Source organism: Coregonus clupeaformis, chromosome 36 (assembly GCF_020615455.1).
Source record: "Coregonus clupeaformis isolate EN_2021a chromosome 36, ASM2061545v1, whole genome shotgun sequence".
Taxonomy (NCBI): Eukaryota; Metazoa; Chordata; class Actinopteri; order Salmoniformes; family Salmonidae; genus Coregonus; species Coregonus clupeaformis.
In genome coordinates, this window is record NC_059227.1 from 28,344,910 (window position 1) to 28,369,887 (window position 24,978).

Below are 24,978 nucleotides of genomic sequence, written 5' to 3' on the forward strand. Positions count from 1 at the left end.
CTCTCATACACAATGAGGAGTCAAACTAATAATTGACTAATAATAACTCTCCATCTCTCACTTTTTAAATACTTTATTTGAATCCACACACACACAAACACAGGTTGAAAATAGTCTGGCACAGTGGACACGTCATAATACCCATAAAACCTAGCGGTAAAACCCGGTAATGGTTCCAACAATTTTTTCACCATTCATTTTTGCATCTGGGATTTTAGAACTACTTCATCTGTGTATCGTGTAGGCTTACCCTGGCGTGATGTTTTGATAACCGTGTAATTATTTCTCGGACAAGGTGAGTTTTATCAATATAGTCGCTTCAATTTACTCTAAGAAATTTGAAATTCTAACTAGCCGACACTGTCAGCTACCATTCACCAACGTGACCAGAGACCTTCTGTGTCCAATCCATGAACTTCTTATGTCCCCTTTCTCTGTCTTAGCTAGTCACTCACTACACTTTAGCTGGCTAGTTAGCAGAGCAGTAGATCAAAAAACTTTTTTATTTACTTAGCCTAGATAAGTTTGTATAGTATGCCTGTGTCCAATCATTGAACTTCTTACGTCCCCTTTCTCTGTTTTAGCTAGCCACTGACTACACTTTAGCTAGCTAGTTAGCAGAGCAGTAGATTTTATTTATTTTGTATTACTTAGCCTAGATAATTATTTGTACAGTATGTCAACTTTGATGTCTATTTCAGACCTTATGGCATGTTTCAAGGATGAGCATGTGATGCGTGATTTGAAGGAGTCAGGCGCAGGAGGGTAAATCACAGTATACAGAGTTTATTCCGTAATCCAGTGTAACTAGTCCAGTGCGCAAAACAGGCGCACTGGAACAAACATGCACACGGGGAAAATACTGAGCTCAACCGAGTTACTAATCCTCACAATGAACAATCACCCACAAGGACAAGGGGGGCAGAGGGAACACTTAAACACGTACTAATGAGGGAAATATGAACCAGGTGTGTGTAATTGATAAGACAAGACAAATGGAATGATGAGATATGGAGCGGCAGTGGCTAGAAGGCCGGTGACAACGAACGCCGAAGCCTGCCCGAACAAGGAGGGGAGGCAGCTTCGGAGGAAGTCGTGACAGAGCATAAGAGCATGAAAAGGGGAGAAGACCACTATAAGTCTGGCCACGTGAAGAAGTGCAACTATACTGAGGGGCCACTTACCGGTTTGGTCAGCATCAGGGATAAAGTTTATCCTGTGTCAGTGAGTGTAGCTATTAAGTTAAGTTTGAGCATCTTAGCAAAACAATGTGTTCTATACAGCTGTCAACATTCAACAAGAAAGGAGCCACTTAATCAATTATATAATCATTAACCAGATTACCCCGGATACCAGACTTTGATTAGTGATAACTCAGGTCTAGAATGTTGTCATTGATGAGAATGAATCTAAAAATCTTTTGACATGCAGAATTGACTTTGTTTAGACATCCAGTCTGTATTGTAGTTTCATGACCAGAGACTTCAAAGGCACAGTATTTATATATTTGGAGCGGTACATGCATTCACACAGTCTTGATTCATAGGATCCTTCCCACTATATGATTGATATGTCAAGTGGTAAAATCCCAAGTTACAAATTAAAAAATTAATAGAAAAAAATGCACTTGTCCTCGTGAAAATTACAGTTAATTAAATATTCTACAGCTGTAATGTCATCAACCAAATCAATCTTTATTTATATAGCGCATTTCTTACAACGAATGCATTTCAAGTTGTTCAAACTCATGCATTGAAAGGCATGTGGCACTTAACATCCTTCCTCTTGGCAGGTCTCTATAGGTGACCAGGGGATTCTCTCTACCACATGTGAATGCCTCCGTGGAGCTCATAAGTGTAGCCATGCAGCCTATTTTGGCGGTTCACAATATCGTCCGTACGTATGTGGAATGCGAGTGGAGGAAGCCAGCCGTGCCCAACCAGGTGCAGTCAGTCAGTGGAGGACCTGCACCCGGTCGAAGACTATAAGCCTCTGTCCCTAGAGCCCAGAGAGGAGGATCTTCAGTGGCTAAGGAACCGTCTCCGGGACAGGTTCAGTGGAATGGCATGTCTCCTTGAACCTGAGCCAGAACAACCGCTACCCTCTCTGTCATCCTTGTCTGTACCGGACATTGTTAAAAAACAAGGGCACCATCCTGGCTGGTATGGTGCTGTCGGTGGAGCAGCAGGAGGCTATAGGGCAGGTAACAGTTGGACAGCGCACCAACCCCAATTGGCACACCATGAGGAGAGGGAGGTTGACGGCCAGCAATTATGGAGCAGTGGTTAGGGCCAAGCGCGTTACTCCATCACTGCTAAAAAGGGTCCTCAGATCAGTCGTTGGATGAGGTGTTGTCTGTAAAGTGGGGCACAGATAATGAAGAGGAGGGCACCAGACCATCCAGTGAGGCATCAAGGCAAATGGCTACAGGGATGAATGTGCAGGAGTCAGGGCTTTGGGTCACGGGGTCTTGGATCCCGGGTGCCTCGCCGGATGGTCTGGTGGGGTCTAAAACATGGGGAAAAGGGGACATAGAGTCAACATTTTTATACATCTACAAATTCAATGTTTTAGAAAATATTGTATCATATTTGATGAGTTACTGGCCTGTCCGTCCACAGGCTCGATCTGCTATATGTCTCCACAACTGGATCACACTGGCACAAGATGTCTATGCACCGGATGGCCTGAGGGATGCACTCCTATTGGACTGGAAAACAAAGAGACATTTGCTGTATCACCATCTTTATCTGGACAGAAAACACATTGTTTATCATACTCAACACCCAATCATCATCCCTCATTGTTTGTTCTTGATTCCCAATCAACAGTTTTGCTCTTCCTCTTCTGCCATGGTGGATGAGCTACCTTTTCTGGTAAATACAGGGCCATTTCTCTTTCCCACCGGAAAATGGCAGCTACAGACCCAAGTGTTGTCACTGGGTTTCCGGTCCGCCCATCTGAAAGACAAAAAAAAGTTAATTTTACTAGCTAGCTAAGTTGATTACTAAAATGATAACATCTATATTAAAATATCATAACCCACAGACTTGACTATAGTAACGGTAAAATAGACTGGGCTTTGCTCTATCTGCACATCTAAAATCCTACAATGGTTGGGATTTTCTGCTGGGATGGAGGAATTATCTAGAATGCTCAACTAGATGACCAGGCAGTGGTGGGAAAAGTACCCAATTGTCATACTTGAGTAAAGGTAAAGATACCTTAAAAGAAAATGACTCAAGTAAAAGTGAAAGTCACCCAGTAAAATACTACTTGAGTAAAAGTCTAAAAGCATTTGGTTTTAAATGTATTTAAGTATCAAAAGTAAATGAAATCTCTAAAATATATTATTAATTAATAAATTATTTCAAATTCCTTATATTAAACAAACCAGACGGCACAATATATTTTACGGATAGCCAGGGGCACACTTCAACACCCAGGCATCATTTACAAATGAAGCATTTGTGTTTAGTGAGTCTGCCAGATCAGAGGCAGTAGGGATGACCAGGGACGTTTTCTTGATAAGTGCGTGAATTAGACAATTTTCCTGTCCTGCTAAGCATTCAAAACGTAACAAGTACTTTTGGGTGTCAGGGAAAATGTAAGGAGTAAAAAGTACATTATTTTCTTTAGGAATGTAGTGGAGTAAAATTAAAAGTAGTCAAAAAATAGCAAAGTAAAGTACAGATACCCCAAAAAACACTTAAGTAGTACTTTAAAGTGTTTTTACTTAAGTACTTTACACCACTGTGATCAGACAGTCTAGGGTACTATATGCCCGAAGAGGTGAAGTATTTACATTACATTTACATTTTAGTCATTTAGCAGACGCTCTTATCCAGAGCGACTTACAGTTAGTGAGTGCATACATTTTCATACTGGCCCCCCGTGGGAAACGAACCCACAACCCAAGTATTGCGATGAGCTATACGACTGCACTTCTTATTCTACACTAATTCTCAAGAGGAGAGTTAAAATCCTCAGCCGTAAATTAGGTCACTGAGGAGGACCAACAGTGATAGGGGATCGTCTGAAAGGGACTGACATGCAGGGATGTAACAAAAGGATGTTGGACAATGGCCAGCAGACCACGACTTCTACATTCAGGTCCTAAATCTGTGGCATGCGATGTTTGTAAAGCAACATTTCACTGCGGTGTCAGGCTAGTTTGGCACATTGTCTACTAGCCGAATCTGAAAAGTACTTGCCTCGGGCTAGCTTAATTTCCATCCCTGCTGACATTTCTAACTGACTTCACAGGTAATTTGATTAGTCTTGTACAACAGATGCACTCGTGGAACAAAACCGTTTCTGTGTTTTGTATGGGGAAACATTGAGGCCACAAGTCCTTTGTGAGCTAGCTCACCAACTTTAGCTAATGTAGCTAACTAGCCAACCAAGGTGCCTAACTAGTTAGCCCACCAGTCGATATTTAGCTAGCTAGCAAACATTAGTTAACCGTTTGTGTAGTCAGACACACACACACACGCTATCAGAGAGAATATTGTTGAACCAAATCATGCAAACGCTGTTCAGTTTTTCATCAGTTGACTAAAAGTCCCCCGAAGACCATACTGACACACATGGCTTTTCTTTGAGTAGTGTTTGAACCCGCAACAGGTAGCCTAAAATGTCAGATTAGAAACCAGATATCACAGTATCTGAAATTAGCTGAGGAATTCAGCTATTGGACCTCTTCCATGGTGACGTCACCCTTGAAACAACACCCTCAACAGCGTCCTCCTCAGGTTTCTGACATTCAGGAGTAGGCTATGTTTGTGATCCATTCAGATATAGCCTGGCCTTGGTTTGTCATAAACAATTTTCATTAGGAATTTATTGCATATTTTGGAAAGATAGTGTTGAGTCATTGACGGACGCATATAGCCACTTTGTAAATAATATGCACATCATGGATGTTTACCTCTATGCTTATTGAACCAACAGCCAAGACAGCCTAATCACAAGTCCCCTGTAATGAATTCTAAAGCATCAAAAAGGCAAGAGGGCAACAAATCATGAAGCAATAAACATACATTTTTACTGGAAGAAAAAAGAAAACTATTTAATAAAATGATGCACCAAAACTCTAAAAGATGTATTGCTACAACAGCCTTTCTCAAACTCTGGTTCAGCGCCTGTCCATGGAGGAATACTTGCTGGTCCGGGGGAAATTTGTCTTGAATATGATTGGTATTTTTGGGGGTCAGCGGCATATTTGAATCAAATAAATACTTGCCATACACTCTAAAAAGTCAAGGTTCCTGGAGGATCCTTTTAGGGGTTCTTCAAATTGAAACTGTGGGGGAACCCCTATAAGTTCTTCGAAGAACTCTTTAAAAGGGTTCTTCAAAGAACCCCTTTTAATGGATCCTCAAATAACCTTTTGAATAACCTTTTGGGGTAAATTTTTGAACTACTCCCCCCTCCCCTATTATTATTTGTATTATTATTATTATTGGTAATACGCTTAACAATAACAACAATAACACAATATTTTAGTTGTCCGTTTTTATTAGGATTTTAGTGGCAAAGCAGAATAAAATAAATCTAAATATAAGGTAAACTCCCAGCAGAGCCCCGAGTCCAATGGGTATATCCCCTGGCATGTTGATATTGGCATGTTGATGTTAATGTGCTGATGTTCTTTGTATCCATAGCCAGAATGATTTTGCAGTGCATGGTGATCGAACAGGTTTCCTGTTATATCATCTCCCGAGTGGCGCAGTGGTCTAAGGCACTGCATCACAGTGCTAACTGTGCCACTAGAGATCCTGGTTCGTATCCAGGCTCTGCTGTAGCCGGCCGCAACCGGGAGACCAATGGGGCGGCGCACAATTGGCCCAGCGTCGTCCAGGGTAGGGGAGGGAATGGCCGGCAGGGAGGTAGCTCAGTTGGTAGAGCATGGTGTTTGCAACGCCAGGGTTGTGGGTTCGATTTCCACGGGGGGCCAGTATAAAAATAATAATGTATGCACTAACTGTAAGTCGCTCTGGATAAGAGCGTCTGCTAAATGATGTAAATGTAAATCAGAGCTGTAGGGAGGGTGAAGTCTGCGAATCCAAAAAATAGTAATTATACAGATGATTAACAAAACATGCACACGACAGCTGCAAGTCTCTTGGGGTATGTCTCTATATGCTTGGCACATCTAGCCACTGGGATTTTTGCCCATTCTTTAAGGAAAAACTGCTCCAGCTCCTTCAAGTTGGATAGGTTCCGCTGGTGTACAGCACTCTTTAAGTCATACCACAGATTCTCAATGGGATTGAGGTCTGGGATTTGACTAGGCCATTCCAAGACATTTAAATGTTTCCCCTTAAACCACTCAAGTGTTGCTTTAGCAGTATGCTTAGGGTCATTGTCCTACTGGAAGGTGAACCTCCGTCCCAGTCTCAAATCTCTGGAAGACTGAAACAGGTTTCCCTCAAGGATTTCCCTGTATTTAGCGCCATCCATCATTCCTTCAATTCTGACCAGTTTCCCAGTCACTGCCGATGAAAAACATCCCCACAGCATGATGCTGCCACCACCATGCTTCACTGAGGGGATGGTGTTCTCCAGGTGATGAGAGGTGTTGGGTTTGCGCCAGACATAGCGTTTTCCTTGATGGCCAAAAAGCTCAATTTTAGTCTCATCTGACCAGAGTACCTTCTTCCACATGTTTGGGGAGTCTCCCACATGCCTTTTGGCGAACACCAAACGTGTTTGCTTATTCTTTTCTTTAAGCAATGGCTTTATTCTGGCCACTCTTCTGTAAAGCCCAGCTCTGTGGAGTGTACGGCTTAAAGTGGTCCTATGGACAGATACTCCAATCTCCGCTGTGGTGCTTTGCAGCTCCTTCAGGGTTATCTTTGGTCTCTTTGTTGCCTCTTTGATTAATGTCCTCCTTGCCTGGTCCGTGAGTTTTGGTGGGCGGCCCTCTCTTGGCAGGTTTGTTGTGGTGCCATATTCTTTCCATTTTTTTAAAATAATGGATTTAATGGTGCTCCGTGGGATGTTCAAATTTTCTGATATTTTTTTATAACCCAACCCTGATCTGTACTTCTCCACAACTTTGTCCCTGACCTGTTTGGAGAGCTCCTTGGTCTTCATGGTGCCGCTTGCTTGGTGGTGCCCCTTGCTTAGTGGTGTTGCAGACTCTGGGGCCTTTCAGAACAGGTGTACAGTCGTGGTCAAAAGTTTTGAGAATTACACAAGTATTGGTCTTCACAAAGTTCGCTGCTTCAGTGTTATGAGATATTTTTGTCAGATGTTACTATGGTATACTGAAGTATAATTACAAGCATTCCATAAGTGTCAAAGGCTTTTATTGACAATTACATTAAGTTTATGCAAAGAGTCAATATTTTCAGTGTTGACCCTTCTTTTTCAAGACCTCTGCAATCCGCCCTGGCATGCTGTCAATTAACTTCTGGGCCACATCCTGACTGATGGCAGCCCATTCTTGCATAATCAATGCTTGGAGTTTGTCAGAATTTGTGGGTTTTTGTTTGACGACCCGCCTCTTGAGGATCGACCACAAGTTCTCAAAGGGATTAAGGTCTGGGGAGTTTCCTGACCATGGACCCAAAATGTTGATGATTTGTTCCCGAGCCACTTAGTTATCACTTTTGCCTTATGGCAAGGTGCTCCATCATGCTGGAAAAGGCATTGGTCATCACCACACTGTTCTTGGATGGTTGGGAGAAGTTGCTCTCGGAGGATGTGTTGGTACCATTCTTTATTCATGGCTGTGTTCTTAGGCAAAATTGTGAGTGAGCCCACTCCCTTGGCTGAGAAGCAACCCCACACATGAATGGTCTCAGGATGCTTTACTGTTGGCATGACACAGGACTGATGGTAGCGCTCACCTTGTCTTCTCTGGACAAGGTTTTTTCCGGATGCCCCAAACAATTGGAAAGGGGATTCATCAGAGAAAATGACTTTACCCCAGTCCTCAGCAGTCCAATCCCTGTACCTTTTGCAGAATATCAGTCTGTCCCTGATGTTTTTCCTAGAGAGAAGTGGCTTCTTTGATGCCCTTCTTGACACCAGGCCATCCTCCAAAAGTATTCGCCTCACTGTGCGTGCAGATGCACTCACACCTGCCTGCTGCCATTTCTGAGCAAGTTCTGCACTGGTGGTGCCCCGATCCTGCAGCTGAATCAACTTTAGGAGACGGTCCTGGCGCTTGCTGGACTTTCTTGGGCGCCCTGATGCCTTCTTCACAACAATTGAACCTCTCGCCTTGAAGTTCTTGATGATCCGATAAATGGTTGATTTAGGTGTAATCTTACTAGCAGCAATATCCTTGCCTGTGAAACCCTTTTTGTGCAAAGCAATGATGACGGCACGTGTTTCCTTGCAGGTAACCATGGTTAACAGAGGAGGAACAATGATTTCAAGCACAACCCTCCTTTTAAAGCTTCCTGTCTGTTATTATAACTCAATCAGCATGACAGAGTGATCTCCAGCCTTGTCCTCGTCAACACTCTCACCTGTGTTAACGAGATAATCACTGACATGATGGCAGCTGGTCCTTTTGTGGCAGGGCTGAAATGCAGTGGAAATGTTTTTTTGGGATTAAGTTCATTTTCATGGCAAAGAGGAACTTTGCAATTAATTGCAATTCAAATTGCCATCATCAAAACTGAGGCAGCAGACTTTGTGAAAATTAGTATTTGTGTCATTTTCAAAACTTTTGACCACAACTGTACATATACTGAAATCATGTGACACTTAGATTGCACACAGGTGGACTATATTTAACTAATTATGTGACTTCTGAAGGTAATTGGTTGCATCAGATCTTATTTAGGGGCTTCATAGCAAAGGGGGTGAATACACATGCATGCACCACTTTTCAGTTATTTATTTTTTTGAATTTTTTGAAACTAGTTATTTTTTTCATTTCACTTCACCAATTTGGACTATTTTGTGTATGTACTTTAGATGAAATCCAAATAAAAATCCATTTAAATTACAGGTTGTTATGCAACAAAATAGGAAAAACGCCAAGGGGGATGAATACTTTTGCAAGGCACCTTGTCCATAATGTACACTCTAAAAAGAAAAGGTTCCTGGAGTATCCTTTAGGGTTTCTTCAAATTTAGGGAATTTGGGGGAACCTCTAAGTTCTTCGAAGATCCCTTTAAAATGGTTCTTCAAAGAACCCCTTTTAATGGATCTTCAAAGAACATTTTGAATAACCTTTTTGGGTACATTTCTGAACTCCCCCCTCCCCTATTATTAATAATAATACACACAACAATAACACAATATTTCAGTTGTCAGTGTTTATTATGATTTTAGTGTCAAACCAGAATATAAAAATCCAAAGATGAGGTAAACTCCCAGCCGAGCCCCAAGTCCAATGGGTATATGTCCAGCGGGTCCAATGTCCAGAGGAACACCTACGTGAGAATGCTATTCATTGACTACAGCTCAGCATTCAACACCATAGTGCCCTCTAAGCTCATCACTAAGCTAAGGATCCTGGGACTAAACACCTCCCTCTGCAACTGGATCCTGGACTTCCTGACGGGCCGCCCCCAGGTGGTAAGGGTAGGTAACAACACATCTGCCACACTGATCCTCAACACGGGGGCCCCTCAGGGGTGCGTGCTCAGTCCCCTCCTGTACTCTCTGTTCACCCATGACTGCATGGCCAGGCACGACTCCAACACCATCATTAAGTTTGCCGACGACACAACAGTGGTAGGCCTGATCACCCGACAACGATGAGACAGCCTATAGGGAGGAGGTCAGAGACCTGGCCGTGTGGTGCCAGGACAACAACCTCTCCCTCAACGTGACCAAGACAAAGGAGATGATTGTGGACTACAGGAAAAAAAAAGAGGACTGAGCACGCCCCCCATTCTCATCGACGGGGCTGTAGTGGAACAGGTTGAGAGCTTCAAGTTCCTTGGTGTCCACATCACCAACGAACTATCATGGTCCAAACACACCAAGACAGTCGTGAAGAGGGCACGACAAAGCCTATTCCCCCCTCAGGAGACTAAAAAGATTTGGCATGGGTCCTCAGATCCTCAAAAAATTCTACAGCTGCACCATCGAGAGCATCCTGACTGGTTGCATCACCGCCTGGTATGGCAACTGCTTGGCCTCCGACCGCAAGGCACTACAGAGGGTAGTGCGTACGGCCCAGTACATCACTGGGGCAAAGCTTCCTGCCATCCAGGACCTCTATACCAGGCGGTGTCAGAGGAAGGCCCTCAAAATTGTCAAAGACTCCAGCCACCCTAGTCATAGACTGTTCTCTCTGCTACCGCACGGCAAGCGGTACCGGAGTGCCAAGTCTAGGTCCAAAAGACTTCTCAACAGCTTCTACCCCCAAGCCATAAGACTCCTGAACAGCTAATCATGGCTACCCGGACTATTTGCACTGCCCCCCCCACCCCATCCTTTTTACGCTGCTGCTACTCTGTTAAGTATTTATGCATAGTCACTTTAACTCTACCCACATGTACATATTACCTCAACTACCTCAACTAGCCGGTGCCCCCGCACATTGACTCTGCAACGGTACCCCCCTGTATATATAGCCTCCCTACTGTCACTTTATTTTACTTCTGCTCTTTTTTTTCTCAACACTTTTATTGTTGTTGTTTTATTTTTACTTTTTTTGTTTAAAATAAATGCACTGTTGGTTAAGGGCTGTAAGTAAGCATTTCACTGTAATGTCTGCACCTGTTGTATTCGGCGCATGTGACCAATAAAATTTGATTTGATTTGATATCCTCTGTCGTGTTGATACTAATGTGTTGATGTTCTCTCTATCCATATCCAGAATGATTTTGCAGTGCATGGTGATCGAACAGCTTTCCTGTTATATTCATCAGAGATGTAGGGAGGGTGAAGTGTGTGAATCCAAAAAAAGTAATTATACAGATCTTTTTAAAAACCATGCACATGGCAGTATTCATACCTTGGTTTTTGTGGTAAATGTGAATGAAAAAAAACTTCACTTTTGATAATGTTTTTTATACAAATACCTTGTCCATAATGTAGAGGCCTCTGGGATTTTCATTGAAGAGGTAAGGGAGGAGGATGGTAAATGTGATCTGCATAATAACATACCAATACCTATTGACATACCTTTGTATGCCTCCACCTCTGCATACCTGCAGACACAGACACAAAAGTGAGCAGTTCAGTCATCTGCCTTCAACATATTCTTATAGCCTACATAAGGAGGTTCCTCGGTGAACCCCACCTCCTATGGGGTTCTTGGAAGAACCTTTTGGGGGCAATTTCCAGTGCCAAGAACCATAAGGTTCTTTGAAGAACTTTGAGGTTCTTAGAAGAACCCTTGTTGAACCCCTAATTTTTTTAGTGTACCCGCAACTCAGCGAGATGGCAGTGAAGACGTTAATCCCTTTTTATTCTACCTACTTATGTGAGACCAGCTTCTCCTCTCTTGCTGCAAAAAAATCCAAATATCGCAGCAGACTGGCTGTTAAAAACACCTTGAGTGTCCCTCTCCTCCTTCCCTCCGTCGTTTGAACGGTTGGTGTCCAAGAGACAGGCACACTCATCTCAATGATTAGGTGAGTCAAACATCTTGTACTATTCCATTTTCTAAATAATGTATATATCGATAGAATGAAATATGTATTTGTTTATAAAGATTCAGTTGTTACATTGTTTTTATTGACAGCACAGGTAATGTGATTGTGTATAATGACTAAATTATATTTGTATTGTTTTTTATTTATAGACAGACAGCCCCAGAACACAGCCCATACAGACAGACAAACAGACAGCCCCTGAAGACAGCCCATGAAGAAAGCACAGAGAGAGACACTGCCCATGAGTACAACACAGACAGACAGACAGACAGACAGACAGACAGGCAGGCAAACAGATAGACAGACCAACAAAGAAGGAAGCCGAGTAAATACAAAATTCATTAATTTAGTGTAAAGTAAAAATAAATGAAATAAAATGTGTGTTTTTATAAAGAAAAAGCGAGTTTCAATAATGTTTTACCAAAGCGGTCCCCAGAGGAATAAGCCATGCCTTGCTGGTCCCTGGCCCAAAAAAGTTTGAAAAAGGGCTGCTCTGAAAAGCAAGAAGTAAGTGGTGAGGGCGAGACAGTTACTTATGTCAATCAAACTCAGGCCCCTCCCAGCAGAAATAACCATGCATACCGCCTTTTAAAAAGGAACTGCGCACAACTGTTGCAGGACAGAGGGGGCTCCCTGCAGGGCAGTAATAACACTTCAACCTGGATTTACCACCAGCCCTGTGCTTTAGATAGCTTATTTTATATTTTCTTTACAATATCCACTCAACAAAAATGACAGCAAGTATCGTTTCTCCTTTCTTCGACTACTACGAAATTAACAAGGTAATGAATGTTTATTGCTTGCTTCGAGCCGAGGGCTAGCTAATTTCTAGCTAGTTAACTTGGTTAGTTTAGCATAGTTCATGAATTTTTTCGGGATTGTTCAGCAAACGTCAGCGAGTACTATATGCACGTTTTGGATTGTAGGTGACAAACTGATGACAAAGAATAATGTGTTTACTGTCCGTTAACAATTCAGTACTTTGTAATAATTAGCTAGTTTACCAGGCAACGTACTGCTTCTGTCACGTTGTTTTTTTTTCTGGTCTGGGTCTAGCTTCGAGTAGTTAGCGTCGTGAATTTATAATCTATTTTAAATGTTAGTTTATTATTATTTAGTAGCTAGCAAAGTGATCGCAAAAATGATTATTTGAAAATGCAGCACGTAGCCATCTTAACTATGGGTTCACATCGCATGGCATGCCAGCTATTTGGTTGAGAAGGAGGAACAGGCGGATTCAACCCTAGCTGTTACTAGTTTTCTTGCAACCATTTACGCGTTGTGTGTGCAAGCTGTGCTGTCTCGCGCACGGATAACGTTATGGAAATACACAATACGAATTGTAAACAGTTGTGCCTAAGTTTTGAAAACATTGGCTGCAAAGGTTACATGTCAGCATTTGAATACTGTGTTTATCTATAAAGCTATGACTTTTGAAGTAGATTACACGATGTTTACTGGTTATCGTTATACTCGATTGTCTTCTCTTAGCTATCTATGTAACAGGCATTGGTGCTTATCACTAGGCAGAACATACCAGTTTTGCTGATTTCTGGTATATCATCAAAATAAATCAATCACAGCACGTTTTTGGACACATATCAGCAGTTATTACCTGATTAAGTACAATTAATGTTGAAAGTTCATTTTATATTAACTTAAATGATGCTGTCTCTGCTTCCTGTTGACGAGACCTTTTGATAAATAGCCCAATGTCAAAACAGTTTTAAAGTGTCCAACTCAATAACCAATATTCAGAAAAAGTAAACATAGTATATTTTATGTTTATCTACACATACATGTGCAACAACAGTAATAATATAATTTGTATTTTTTTAAAGGAGCACCTTAAACTGCACATGCACCAAAAGCCCGAACTATTTTTCCATCACTGGTTAGAGACAACTTGCAGAACAGTGAGCTACATTTTGGAATGTTGCATTTTGATACAAACCTTACCTAAAAAGAAACGCAACACTGTTTTGTCAATACTCATCTCGATTATCATGTTAAAATCAATTGCGCGAGAGGGTGGAGATGAGGTTTCACGTCCTGTTAAAACTAACACAGCTCAAAAAGCCACTTGTAATCTGGGAATAATGTGTACATCACTTGTTGTTAATCACTTCCATCGATATTATGCTGAAATCAATAGAACAGGGTCACACGTTTGGGGTGTAGCCTCTTTAAACTAACACTTCAAAGGCCACACGGAAACTTGGAATAACCTATACATGGTTGGTTAGATGAGAACTTTTGGAATGTCAGATGTTGATTTCGGGAGGCTGCCATCATGGAAAAGGGAACAAACCACTTTTTCTGTTAACTTCAACGAATTACTAAACTGGATAGGATATCAACTGTGACAACGGTTGGCTGCTTTTTAAGTGATAGTTTGACTGTCTAATCAGTGTTAGTGTGTGTGTGTGTGTGTGTGGCCAGCGACCTTTAGAGACCTCCTGATTTTTTTTGTGCCATTTCAGAGTTAGAAAATGTAACTCCACGTTCTAAGTCCTGCACACCCCAGAGCATGTCACAAAACCAAAGATATCGATCTGTTTTAAGCAATTGATCTTATGTCATCATGAGGACTAAACTTTTATACTAACACAACCAATCTGTAGGCTTGGGCGGTATTCAGATTGTCATACCTTCATACTGACCTTGTGCCATACCAGGATATTTGGTAATACTGGCAATTAACACAAGGGGCGCTATTGTAATTCGAAGGTTAGCAATGCGTAACCAGAACATGTAAATTCCCATAGATAATGCTAACGAGTGCATTGCAAACATTTCATATTCTTTGACCTAAAGTATTTGCAGGACAGACATCCCAACTCAAAGTTATACAAGTAACTAAAAAATGCTACACAGTTTACTGCACGCACAAAACAAATATTAGACAGCAAGGCTCTTGATCCAGGAGGGGATTCTCTGCTGTTACCAAGCGAAAATTTATTTTGGAAGAAGCTAACCACTTATCAAGATGGCTAACTAGCTACTAAATTAGCAAACCAAATGCAGAGCATTTAGCACATTTTAGACAGTTAACTTAATAGTTATTTATATAGCTGGTAAACATTTAGTTGTGAATTCCATACTGTAACTAGATCACCTAGATCACCTGGCTGCACAACAGTGAGTGACTCACAAAGCCCCAGTCTCTTGTCGTTTTGTGCTTGTAAACAAACACCACCTGACTGGGGACTACCGGTAAGCTTTATAATGAAAAATTGTGACTGGTGAAATGAACGCATTCTTCTATCTCCTGATGTATTTCACAAGTTGACTGCAGGTATTTACTTAAAAAGTGTGTGTGTGTGTATATATATATATATATATATATATATAATCAAAAACCATCCAGCGGCTATTTTCAAATACCCCGGTATACTGCACAAACCTACCAATCAGAGGTAAAAAGGATGTGTAATTCCACAAAATTTGATGGGGTGAAAATGCAAGGTTGTTTAAGGTAGTAAAACAAACTGTGCTAATTTCCCCTAATGTGGACAATCTAAAATAATTTAATATGGCAAAATAATTCAACATGTCAATTTAAGATGATAGTATATGTTTCCCACTCAAACTCTTGCAACAATTACATATTTTGTCACTCATTTAACCATTTAGAGAGTGAAAGCATTTTTTAAAACACAATTTATCTGGCCGCTTTAGACTAGAGCCTCTATAGCATCGGTGCAGCAGCCTGAACATTTGAGGTCCCTACTGTCACGTGCACATGCTATGGCCATAATTGTTTGGCAGTGCTTTTTATTTGATTGACAGCTAGTTAGAGTAAACGGATTGCGCAATTTTCTTTACCTTGTGACTTTGGAGACCATTATTTCTATAGTGCAGTTGAACTAGCAAGTAAAATGAATATTCTGGATCTGCTTTTGTAATGGGTCTGAATTGTAACCTCAATCCATGCACGGCTAGCTCCAAACTTTTTTTGAGAATTGAGAAGGGGTATTTATTTTCCTTTCAGTACTGATTGACATTGATTGACACTTTTATTAAGCGTGACTGTGTTATTTTCTTTGCAGAACAATAAGATGTTTAACTACAACAACAACACTTTCGGTGGGCCCCACTCCACGTCTGTCCCAGTCTGCACTGGTGCCAACAACCCCCCCACTGGTTCCCTGCTGGACAGGAAGGTGGTGGGGGTCCCCTCTGCAGGGGGCAGTGGGCTGTTCCAGCGCCGCCACTCGGTCACCCTCCCCAATGCTAAATTCAACCAGAACCAGTTCATCAATAGTCTCAAGGCAGACCCCTCCTCGCTCCTGAGTGGTGGTGGTGGCAGTAACAACAAGGAGAACCGCTTCCGGGACCGCTCCTTCTCTGAGACCGGGGATCGCCTCAAGCCGGGCAGCCAGCTCCAGTGCCTTGGCGGCGGGCAGAGCCAGGGCCAGCAGCAGCAGCAGGTCAACTCCAGCCGCTACAAGACGGAGCTGTGCCGGCCCTTCGAGGAGAACGGCACCTGCAAGTACGGCGACAAGTGCCAGTTTGCCCACGGCATGCACGAGCTGCGTAGCCTGAGCCGCCACCCCAAGTACAAGACGGAGCTGTGCCGCACATTCCACACCATTGGCTTCTGCCCCTACGGCCCTCGCTGCCACTTCATCCACAACGCCGAGGAGCGCCGCGGCCCGCCACCACCCTTCTCCAGTTTCAACAAGATGGAGCGCCCCCGCCTCCAGCACAGCTTCAGCTTCGCCGGCTTCCCCAGCCAGGGCGGTCTACAGGACAGCCCCACCTCGGTCACCCCGCCGCCCATCTTCACTACAGAGGACCTGAGCGAGTGGCCCAGCAACCCCTTCACCTACTCCAGCCAGGAGTTGGTCAATCTGTTTGGCCCCAGCCTAGTAGGGGGGCCCCCTGTCTTGGAGCCCAACCTGCTGGCCCCGGCGCCCCCCTCCCCCCCTCCCCCCTGCTTCTTCCGGCCCATGTCGGAGTCTCCCCCCAGTCCCCCGGACTCTCTCTCCGACCAGGAGGGCTACCAGAGCAGCCTGGGCAGTCAGAGTGGCTCCGACTCCCCCAGCCTGGACGCCTCGCGCCGCCTGCCCATCTTCAGCAGGCTCTCCATCTCTGATGATTAGAGAGCCTACACCCCCACCCAGTGCCTTGGATGGATGGAGTGAGAGTGAAAGTGAGTGCCTGCCTCCCCCACGGTCCTGTCCCCCTCCCTTGTCTCCTGGCCTTGTTTACAACCCAGAAGTGGACATGGTTCTGTTTAGCAGTGTTGTAGCCACTGAGTCCAATCAGAATGCTCAGAAAGTGGCTTGCCTCAGCTGCAGAGGAACCTCAGCTCCCCTATCCCCCACTCACTGAACCCCCCCCTCCCTCATCTCAGATTACTTCAATTAGCCAACAGAGGTGTGTTTTTGTTTTACCCAAACAATCATTCAGCCAAGTGGTCACTCAAGAATCGTGAGTAGCAAGTTGGCCCTGGGTGATGTGCTACAATAACGGTGAACAGTAGAAATCAGAGGGGATGGATAAGGACATGTCTGTGGGAAGTTTCAGTGTGTCCCATGCAGGATTCCCCTGTCGTTTTGTGTGTAGCAGTGCTGCATATCTTCACATTGCCATTGCTCCCTGTGCCACAGCTATCTTCAAACCTCCCATACTTTTACGCCTCGAGAGGACTTGTGACAAATCCGTGCTCCATTTAAAAAGGGTAATCTTTCTCTTCAAATTAAAGCAGCAAAAAATGATTGGACTATCAGTTCCAATGAAGTGCCTTGGTGTTGTCCGATCAATGTGTGCCAAGAAATGTGTGGGACTACAATTGTTACTTTTTCCACGTCTAATGATTGCAAAAAAAAATATGTTCCTCTTTTTTAATTTTATTATGAGGACTGGACAAACACACAGGTGATGGTTTTTGTTTAGAATCAGGGCTGGAATAATTGTTATAATTTTTATTTTGGTGCTACTAAGAACCCTTATAAAATGTCTACTGGTCTTGTTTGGTTTCTCTAGTTATGTGGAAGGAGTAGGACCGTTCATCAGTGTAAACTCTGGTCATTAAATATTTGAGCTTGGCCTATATTCCTTCTCCCAGTCCCACCCCCCCAATAGCTGACTGAGATGACAACTCAGTCGCCACTGTCGAAAATCACATGAGCGACACGCTCTCCCATTGATTCCACCCTGTTCAACTATATTATTATTATTATTGTCTAGTTTGTTTTGTAAAACCTTCAAAATGAAGGTTTGCTTGTCACTGCTTATTTAACTTATCAAAATGTATTTATTGCTGATCTTAAAGCATTTTTTTTATTTTGTATTTATCTGGATAATGAAACAATAGAATATATTTTCTTTTATGTTAAATTATGATCTTCCGTATTAATCGTAAGATTGTGAAGACTTTTTTTTTTACAGTTAATATATTATACTGCAATGACATTTTTCGTTTTGTAACTACACTTTGATTTATTTTGAAAGTGAATCTTAATTTAAATACAAAAAATGCAAATGGGTTTTTGCGTTTTTATTTATTGTTTTTTCTCTTCCCTGGTATTGGACTGCGGTTTTCAGGTTCTCTATTTTGATGTCTTAATCCCTCATCCAGTTGTGGGCAGCAGCAGCTCTCGAAGGCCCTCTAGAATGTAGACTAAGCGGGGAACAGTCCTCTTCCTGTTATTTCACTGTCCTTTGACCAGGAAAAAATATACATTTTAGTATTTAAGAAGTCACTCTTAGCCTATATAACCAGAATTTATGCTGCAAACGACAAATAAACTCTTATTTTAATAAGTTAGTTATGGACGCTCACCTATTCCGCAATACCATGCATACATTTACTAGCACTTTTAGTTGATGATGTTGTTGGACCACCCGTTCCCATAAGTGCCTATCAATACATTCCAGGTATCCCCAAGTGTTGTGCCTTTATCACGTTTTATAATACAGAGCAGATTTTAAGCCTAAACTTGTTCTTGTAGTTAACAGGATTGACACATGACATGAAAAGCAACAGTTGAATGTATTCTTTATAGCAGCTGTTGCTGTTCACTACAGTAATTTCTTTGTTCTCATGTATTTTTTAAATGACAGATTGCAGTTTAAACTTTAAACTAATAAAACCCATATTTCTATTGAACGTCTGTCTTCCTGATTGACAAGGGTCGTTTGTGGCTGAGGTTGGCAACATTTTTCATTGTAATTCTTCCTTATCACGGTTTATGTAATAATCATATACAGCAACATTCACATCACATGACTAGGGTGAAAATCGTTATCAGTGGAGAAAGCAGCACATGTCTTAGGTGCTGGCTCTATTTGGGCTGGGCATCGAAGGGGAACCATAGAGTTAATGTGGGTGAAGCGGTGCTATTGAAATCTTGAGGAAAAACAGCAATGTTTTGTTATCCTACCGCATATCTTTGACTTATCTCGCTAAAGTCTCTAGACACCAGCAAACTGGAGAACTTTGTTTGAAAGTTCCCAGTGAAAAGCTAGCTAACTCTCACCCCCCCAAATACAGTCAGACCAAAAAATTTGTTAAACAGTTTTCCAGGAAAATATTTCCAAGGCAGGAAATCCAACTTCTGTGCCTTCGCTCTCTCTCACTCTGAAGCAATTGTTGAGGGTTGGAGGGCTGATTTACTGTGTTGAGTTAAAGCAACTGAGGAACAGCAGCCATAACATTCAGTGTTGCTACTTTTTGTCTCGAGGACCTAGATCTGCCTTTCACATGCTGTGTCACCATGGTTACTGTAAGGTAGGAGACTTGAGCTTTTACCGTGTTGACTCTCCCATGTGTTTGGGCCCAGATCTCTCCCAGTCCCTCAGTTAGGCCTGTTAGAGCTGATGAATTGCAGGTTCAGTTCATTTGTTATTCCACACTAGGCAGAGCCAGGGCTGATTCCCCTGAGGCCTGGACTTGTCTCCAATTTCCTCACAGAGACAAGTTAGATGAATGGAGCAGCCGGGTTCCTAAGTCAGTACAAACTTAAAGCAAAACAGTGGGGCTGCATTGATTGGTTTTCATTGTAGTATGCTGAGCTGCTAAGCAAAAAAACATCTCGTTTCATTTACTTCTTACCTCATGATCCAGCTAAGACCTTGTTGGTTCAGTTCTCTAGTACTCTCTCGGCTGCCTTAACCCTTTTGTGAATGTAGCCTAGAAATCAAACCTCTACCTGCTAATGACTGAAACACCCAAGGCGCGAAACTTTACTAGAGAGAAGTGTACTTGTTTCCACAAGTGGGTGGGTGTTGCCTTGAGGTGTAAAATATTCTCAAGTGCTGCGAATCCTTAGCACATCAGTGATTTCTGTTTCCTTAGAGCAGAGACTCCTGCAGGAGGATCACTGTGCCTTCAAAGGCCCAGTGCAGTCTAAATAGATTTTCCTGTGTCTTATATATACTGAACAAATATAAACACATGTAAAGTGTTGGTCCCATGTGTCATGAGCTGAAATAAAAAATCCCAGAAATGTTCCATATGCACAAAAAGCTAATTTCTCCTTTGCCAAGATAATCCATCCACCTGACAGGTGTGACATATCAAGAAGGTGATTAAACAGCATGATCATTACACAGGTGCACCTTGTGCTGGGGACAATAAAATACCAATCTAATATGTGCCACAGATGTCTCAAGTTTTGAGGGAGTGTGCAATTGGCATGCTGACTGCAGAAATGTCCACCAGAGCTGTTGCCAGAGAATGTAATGTTAATTTCTCTACCATAAGCCGCCTCCAACGTTGTTTTAGAGAATATGGCAGGAAGTCCAACCGACCTCACAGCCGCAGACCACGTGTAACCACGCCAGCTCAGGACCTCCACATCGGCTTCTTCACCTGCGGGATCGTCTGAGACCAGCCACCCAGACAGCTGATGAAACTGAGGAGTATTTCTGTCTGTAATAAAGCCCTTTTGTGGGGAAAAACTCATTCTGATTGGCTGGGCCTGACTCCCCAGTGTGTGGGCCTGGCTCCTAAGTGGCTGCGCCCCTGCCCAGTGATGTGAAATCCATAGATTAGGGCCTAATTTATTTATTTAAATTGACTGATTTCCTTATATGAACTGTAACTCAGTAAAATTATTGAAATTGTTGCATGTTTTGTTGAGTATATACACTATATATACAAAAGTATGTGGACACCCCTTATAATTAGTAGATTCTGCTATTTCAACCTCACCCGTTGCTGACAGGTGTACAAAATCAAGCACACAGCCATGCAATCTTCATAGACAAACATTGGCAGTAGAATAGCCTTACTGAAAAGCTCAGTGACTTTCAATGTGGCACCGTCATATGATGCCACCTTTCCAAAGAGTCAGTTTGTCAAATTTCTGCCATTCCAGAGCTGCCCCGGTCAACTGTAAGTGCTATTATTGTGAAGTGGAAACATCTAGGAGCAACAACGGCTCAGCCGTGAAGTGGTAGGCCATACAAGCTCACAGAATCGGACCGGCGAGTGCTAAAAATCGTCTGTCCTTGGTTGCAACACTCACTACCGAGTTCCGAACTGCCTCTGGAAACAACGTCAGCACAATAACTGTTTGTCGGGAGCTTCATGAAATGGGTTTCCATGGACCAGCAGCCACACACAAGCCTAAGATCAACATGCACAATAACAAGCATCGGCTGGAGTGGTGTAAAGCTCGCTGCCATTGGACTCTGGAGCAGTGGAAACGCGTTCTCTGGAGTGATGAATCACGCTTCACCATCTGGCAGTCCGACAGACGAATCCAGGAGAACGCTACCAGCCCCAATGCATAGTGCCAACTGTAAAGTTTGGTGGAGGAGGAATAATGGTCTGGGGCTGTTTTTCATGGTTCGGGCTAGGCACCTTAGTTCCAGTGAAGGGAAATCTTAACGCTACAGTATACAATAACATTATAGACAATTCTGTGCTTCCAACTTTGTGGCAACAGTTCGGGGAAGGCCCTTTCCTGTTTCAGCATGACAATGCACCCGTGCACAAAGCGAGGTCCATACAGAAATGGTTTGTCGAGATTGGTGTGGAAGAACTTGACTGGCCTGCCTGCACAGAGCCCTGACCCCATCGGAACGCCGCCTAATCCCCCAATATCAGTGCCTGACCTCACTAATGCTCTTGTGGCTGAATGGAAGCAAGTCCCCGCAGCAATGTTCCAACATCTAGTGGAAAACCTTCCCAGAAGAGTGGAGGCCAACTCCGAAAGGGGGACCAACTCCATATTAATGGCCATGATTTTGGAATGAGATGTTCGACGAGCAAGTGTCCACATACTTTTGGTCATTTAGTGTATTAACACACTATGTGGTTGGAATAATACTGTGAAATTGTGAAAATGATGATAATGCCCTTTTAGTGTAAGAGCTGTTTGAAAAGTTCCCCTGACATTTCAGCCTATTTTGGTGAGATGGAGTTTTGGCCTGCCTGGTGACATCACCAGGCAGTTAATTAGTTAATAGACCAATAAAGAAGAGTTCCAAACCTCTCTGCCAATAGCCTATAAGGAGTCGTCAGAAAACGCCAACATACGGTTTTCAGGGATACAGTATTTTCAACCTAACTTCCGTTTCCCCTGAAAAACGGAAGTGGGAACTCTTCTCAGGCGTCTTTCTATGCCTGCTACGTTAGGTTACCATGCCAATAACAGCTAGTTTTCAGTTTTCCCCTCCCCACTCAGACCACTCCCAGACAGTCCTAGTAAAATTATTCCTTCAGAAATTGCTCTTTGCTAAGAAGCGATTTGTTTCAGTTTTGACTATATTAATTGAAAACTATCACAGTAAGGTACTTAGTTGTTACCCAGAAATGATTTGCTACTGAGATAAAAATGGCTGCATTGGACCTTTAAGAAGCGCTGCTGCGGGGAAAAAAGGAGACCAGGCCAGTACTGTAGTTGTTGAGCAAGAATCCTGCTCCTGCTACTGGTATAGACTTTGTAATGCCTCCATCAGCTGTATTTTCCCCTGTGTTTGAAAAAGAGAACAAACAGAGAGAGAGACAGAGAGCTCCATACCTCCTGGGTTCTCCTTATCAGACTAAAGCGTTTGGCTCTGATTTAAAAAGATGTGATGAGCACACATGGGGTAAATTAGGACAAGGGAAGGGGACTTGGGAACATCAACTTGAAGTAACATATGAGTAGGCCTATTTGACTGACATATTTCACCGACAGGCCTATTTGAATGACTGCCAACAGTATTTGACTAAGCTGAGTTTGCCAAAGTAAAGGCATGGATGGAGTTGAACATTGACAAAACTGAGGAAAATAAATTGAATTGCTGGGAGTTGTTTTACTTGACAGCAGCCCTACAGATCCTGATTATAGCACCAATACTAAAAGGGGGAGCCTGACTCAGATACAAATCTTTAGTAAAGGATTATTACACAAGCAGAGAGAATAACAAACTAGAAAACTGAAACAAAAGCAGAGTGAATATGAGAGCAGAGGGGCCATGCAATCTCCATCTCCCATGTTCCATTGTCATTCCGTTTCTCATTGGGCAGGAGACAGCTGTAGCGACAGGGATGAGCTGATAGGGACAGACGGAGCGTTTTGCGAACTTCACTCCCTCTCCCAGCCCCGTGACCCTGCTCCAATTTCTCAGCCATTATGACACACTTTTTCCAAGACTCCAGTGCTGTGCTGGCTAAGTCAACCTGCAGGAGCGGAGCCCGAGTCCAGTCACGTGGTGCTCCACCTCCCACAGGCCGTGTCATAAGTAACTCATCGCTCCTGACTGGCTACGAGTCAAGCCTACGACGATGGCGTTTCAAAAAAGCAGGTGCAAGGAGGTACTGTGATTCGAGATTTGAGACGTGTGGTTTTGGCATCGACTAGGGTCCTCTCTAGTTATAGGCGAAGGCGGGGTAGTGTGAGATACTGCTGCGGGGTCTTTCCAACCATCATCAGGGTGTGTGAAGGAAAAAACAAATGCTGACATCTCAGTGAGGGAGTGCTGTCGGTCTGTCCCTGAGGCTGTGCTGGGGCCCTGTGACTGTGGTCCTGTCTGAACACTCTTAGCCAAGACTGAACAGCACTGCTTTCTCCAACAAACAGCTACAGACTGGCATACCTGTCAGCACTGCACACTCATCATAAAGACTAGCTGTGTGTATGTGCATGTGCGTGCGATACCTCACTGCAGTTCTTTCCCTTTCCCTTACAAGTGAAATAGTGGTGTGTTTGGACTTGACAGAACGTTCTTATTCGGTGAGTTGACCAAACACAGAACATAAAACAGCGTGAGGACTACCATTTATCTTTGATTGGCGTGAAAAGAATGGCTCTGGAACAAACCGCATATGACTAAAAATACTGTACTCCCACTATATTACTGTACCTCAATAGAGGATATATCACTGTACTCCCACTATATTACTGTACCTCAATAGAGGATATATCACTGTACTACCACTATATTACTGTACCTCAATAGAGGATATATCACTGTACTCCCACTATATTACTGTACCTCAATAGAGGATATATCACTGTACTACCACTATATTACTGTACCTCAATAGAGGATCTATATGGATACTTTATTACTGTTCCTCCTCTCTTTGGCAGTGAGCTATAACACACACACACACACAAGCAAAAGCATGTGACTACTGTATGATGTATGTAAAAGAATACACACAGAGTGAAAAACAACAGAAAAAGGAGGAACTACCCAAAATAACACCATTGTTCAGCTAATCAGCCAAACTTCCCGTTAAAGAACTAGAGGAGCCATGGGAACAGAAGTCATGGGAATGGGAGGCATGGTAACGGCCTATCAAGTCCCATTTGAGTCAGCAGAAGATTGATGGGTTTTCCTCAAGCTAAAAGCCACTCAAAGGTGTCAATTAGTAGCCGACTTAGAGGCACTTTTCAGTCTCCCGGTAAACTCTCCCAGCCGTGGCTGTGTGTGTGCGGAACCTGTTCAGTCTGCTCTCTCTCCTCTCCCCCAGTGCCTTGTAACCTGCTGAGCCACACAGCAGAGCAATGTTTAACCACAGACGGCCACAGCTATACACAATGAGCCATTACACAGCAGCCACAGCACACAGAGCGTCAGTACTTACATACCACCACTCTGCAGGCCAGGGAGAAACATCTGTATATACATTCATGCCTGGTGGTAAACACTGAAAGTCTGGGATGAGTTAGTGCAATATGTCCTGTACTGTACTATACTGTGGGATGGTGACGGTATACACTGAGTGTACAAAACATTAGGAACACCGTCCTAATATTGAGTTGCACTCCCTTTTGCCCAGAGAACAGCCTCAATTCGTCGTGACATTGACTCTACAAGGTGTCGAAAGCGTTCCACAGGGATGCTGGCCCATGTTGACCCATGTTGGCTGGATGTCTTTTGGGTGGTAGACCAATCTTGATACACACAGGAAACTGTTGAGCGTGAAAAACCCAGCAGTGTTGCA

General features: G+C 43.1%; 1 protein-coding gene and 1 long non-coding RNA gene across 3 annotated transcripts; one reads left to right on the top strand and one right to left on the bottom strand.

Moving 5' to 3' along the window:
* Positions 1-2,608: 2,608 nt before the first annotated feature.
* On the bottom strand, positions 2,609-12,068 carry LOC121552474. Of its 2 annotated transcripts, XR_005997201.1 has the most exons (4): positions 12,001-12,068; positions 11,107-11,132; positions 2,869-2,960; positions 2,609-2,710 (listed from the first exon to the last, which is right to left on the bottom strand). It is a non-coding gene; the product is annotated as an uncharacterized LOC121552474 (long non-coding RNA). The 2 variants fall into 2 exon arrangements; XR_005997202.1 differs by lacking the exons at positions 11,107-11,132; positions 12,001-12,068 and adding an exon at positions 11,004-11,043.
* A 131-nt stretch (positions 12,069-12,199) lies between these two features.
* Positions 12,200-18,699, top strand: zfp36l1b (zinc finger protein 36, C3H type-like 1b). The gene is made up of 2 exons (XM_041865981.2): positions 12,200-12,361; positions 15,632-18,699. Exons 1-2 carry the CDS (start codon positions 12,311-12,313, stop codon positions 16,685-16,687), a joined length of 1,107 nt encoding a protein of 368 aa, XP_041721915.2. The 5' UTR covers positions 12,200-12,310; the 3' UTR covers positions 16,688-18,699.
* Positions 18,700-24,978: the final 6,279 nt, after the last annotated feature.

Excerpts from the sequence above, each read along its gene's own strand:
- zfp36l1b (XM_041865981.2), top strand. The coding sequence starts at position 12,311 with ATGACAGCAAGTATCGTTTCTCCTTTCTTCGACTACTACGAAATTAAC. Across the intron at positions 12,362-15,631 it reads ACTACTACGAAATTAACAAG|AACAATAAGATGTTTAACTA; the intron begins GTAATGAATGTT and ends TTTTCTTTGCAG.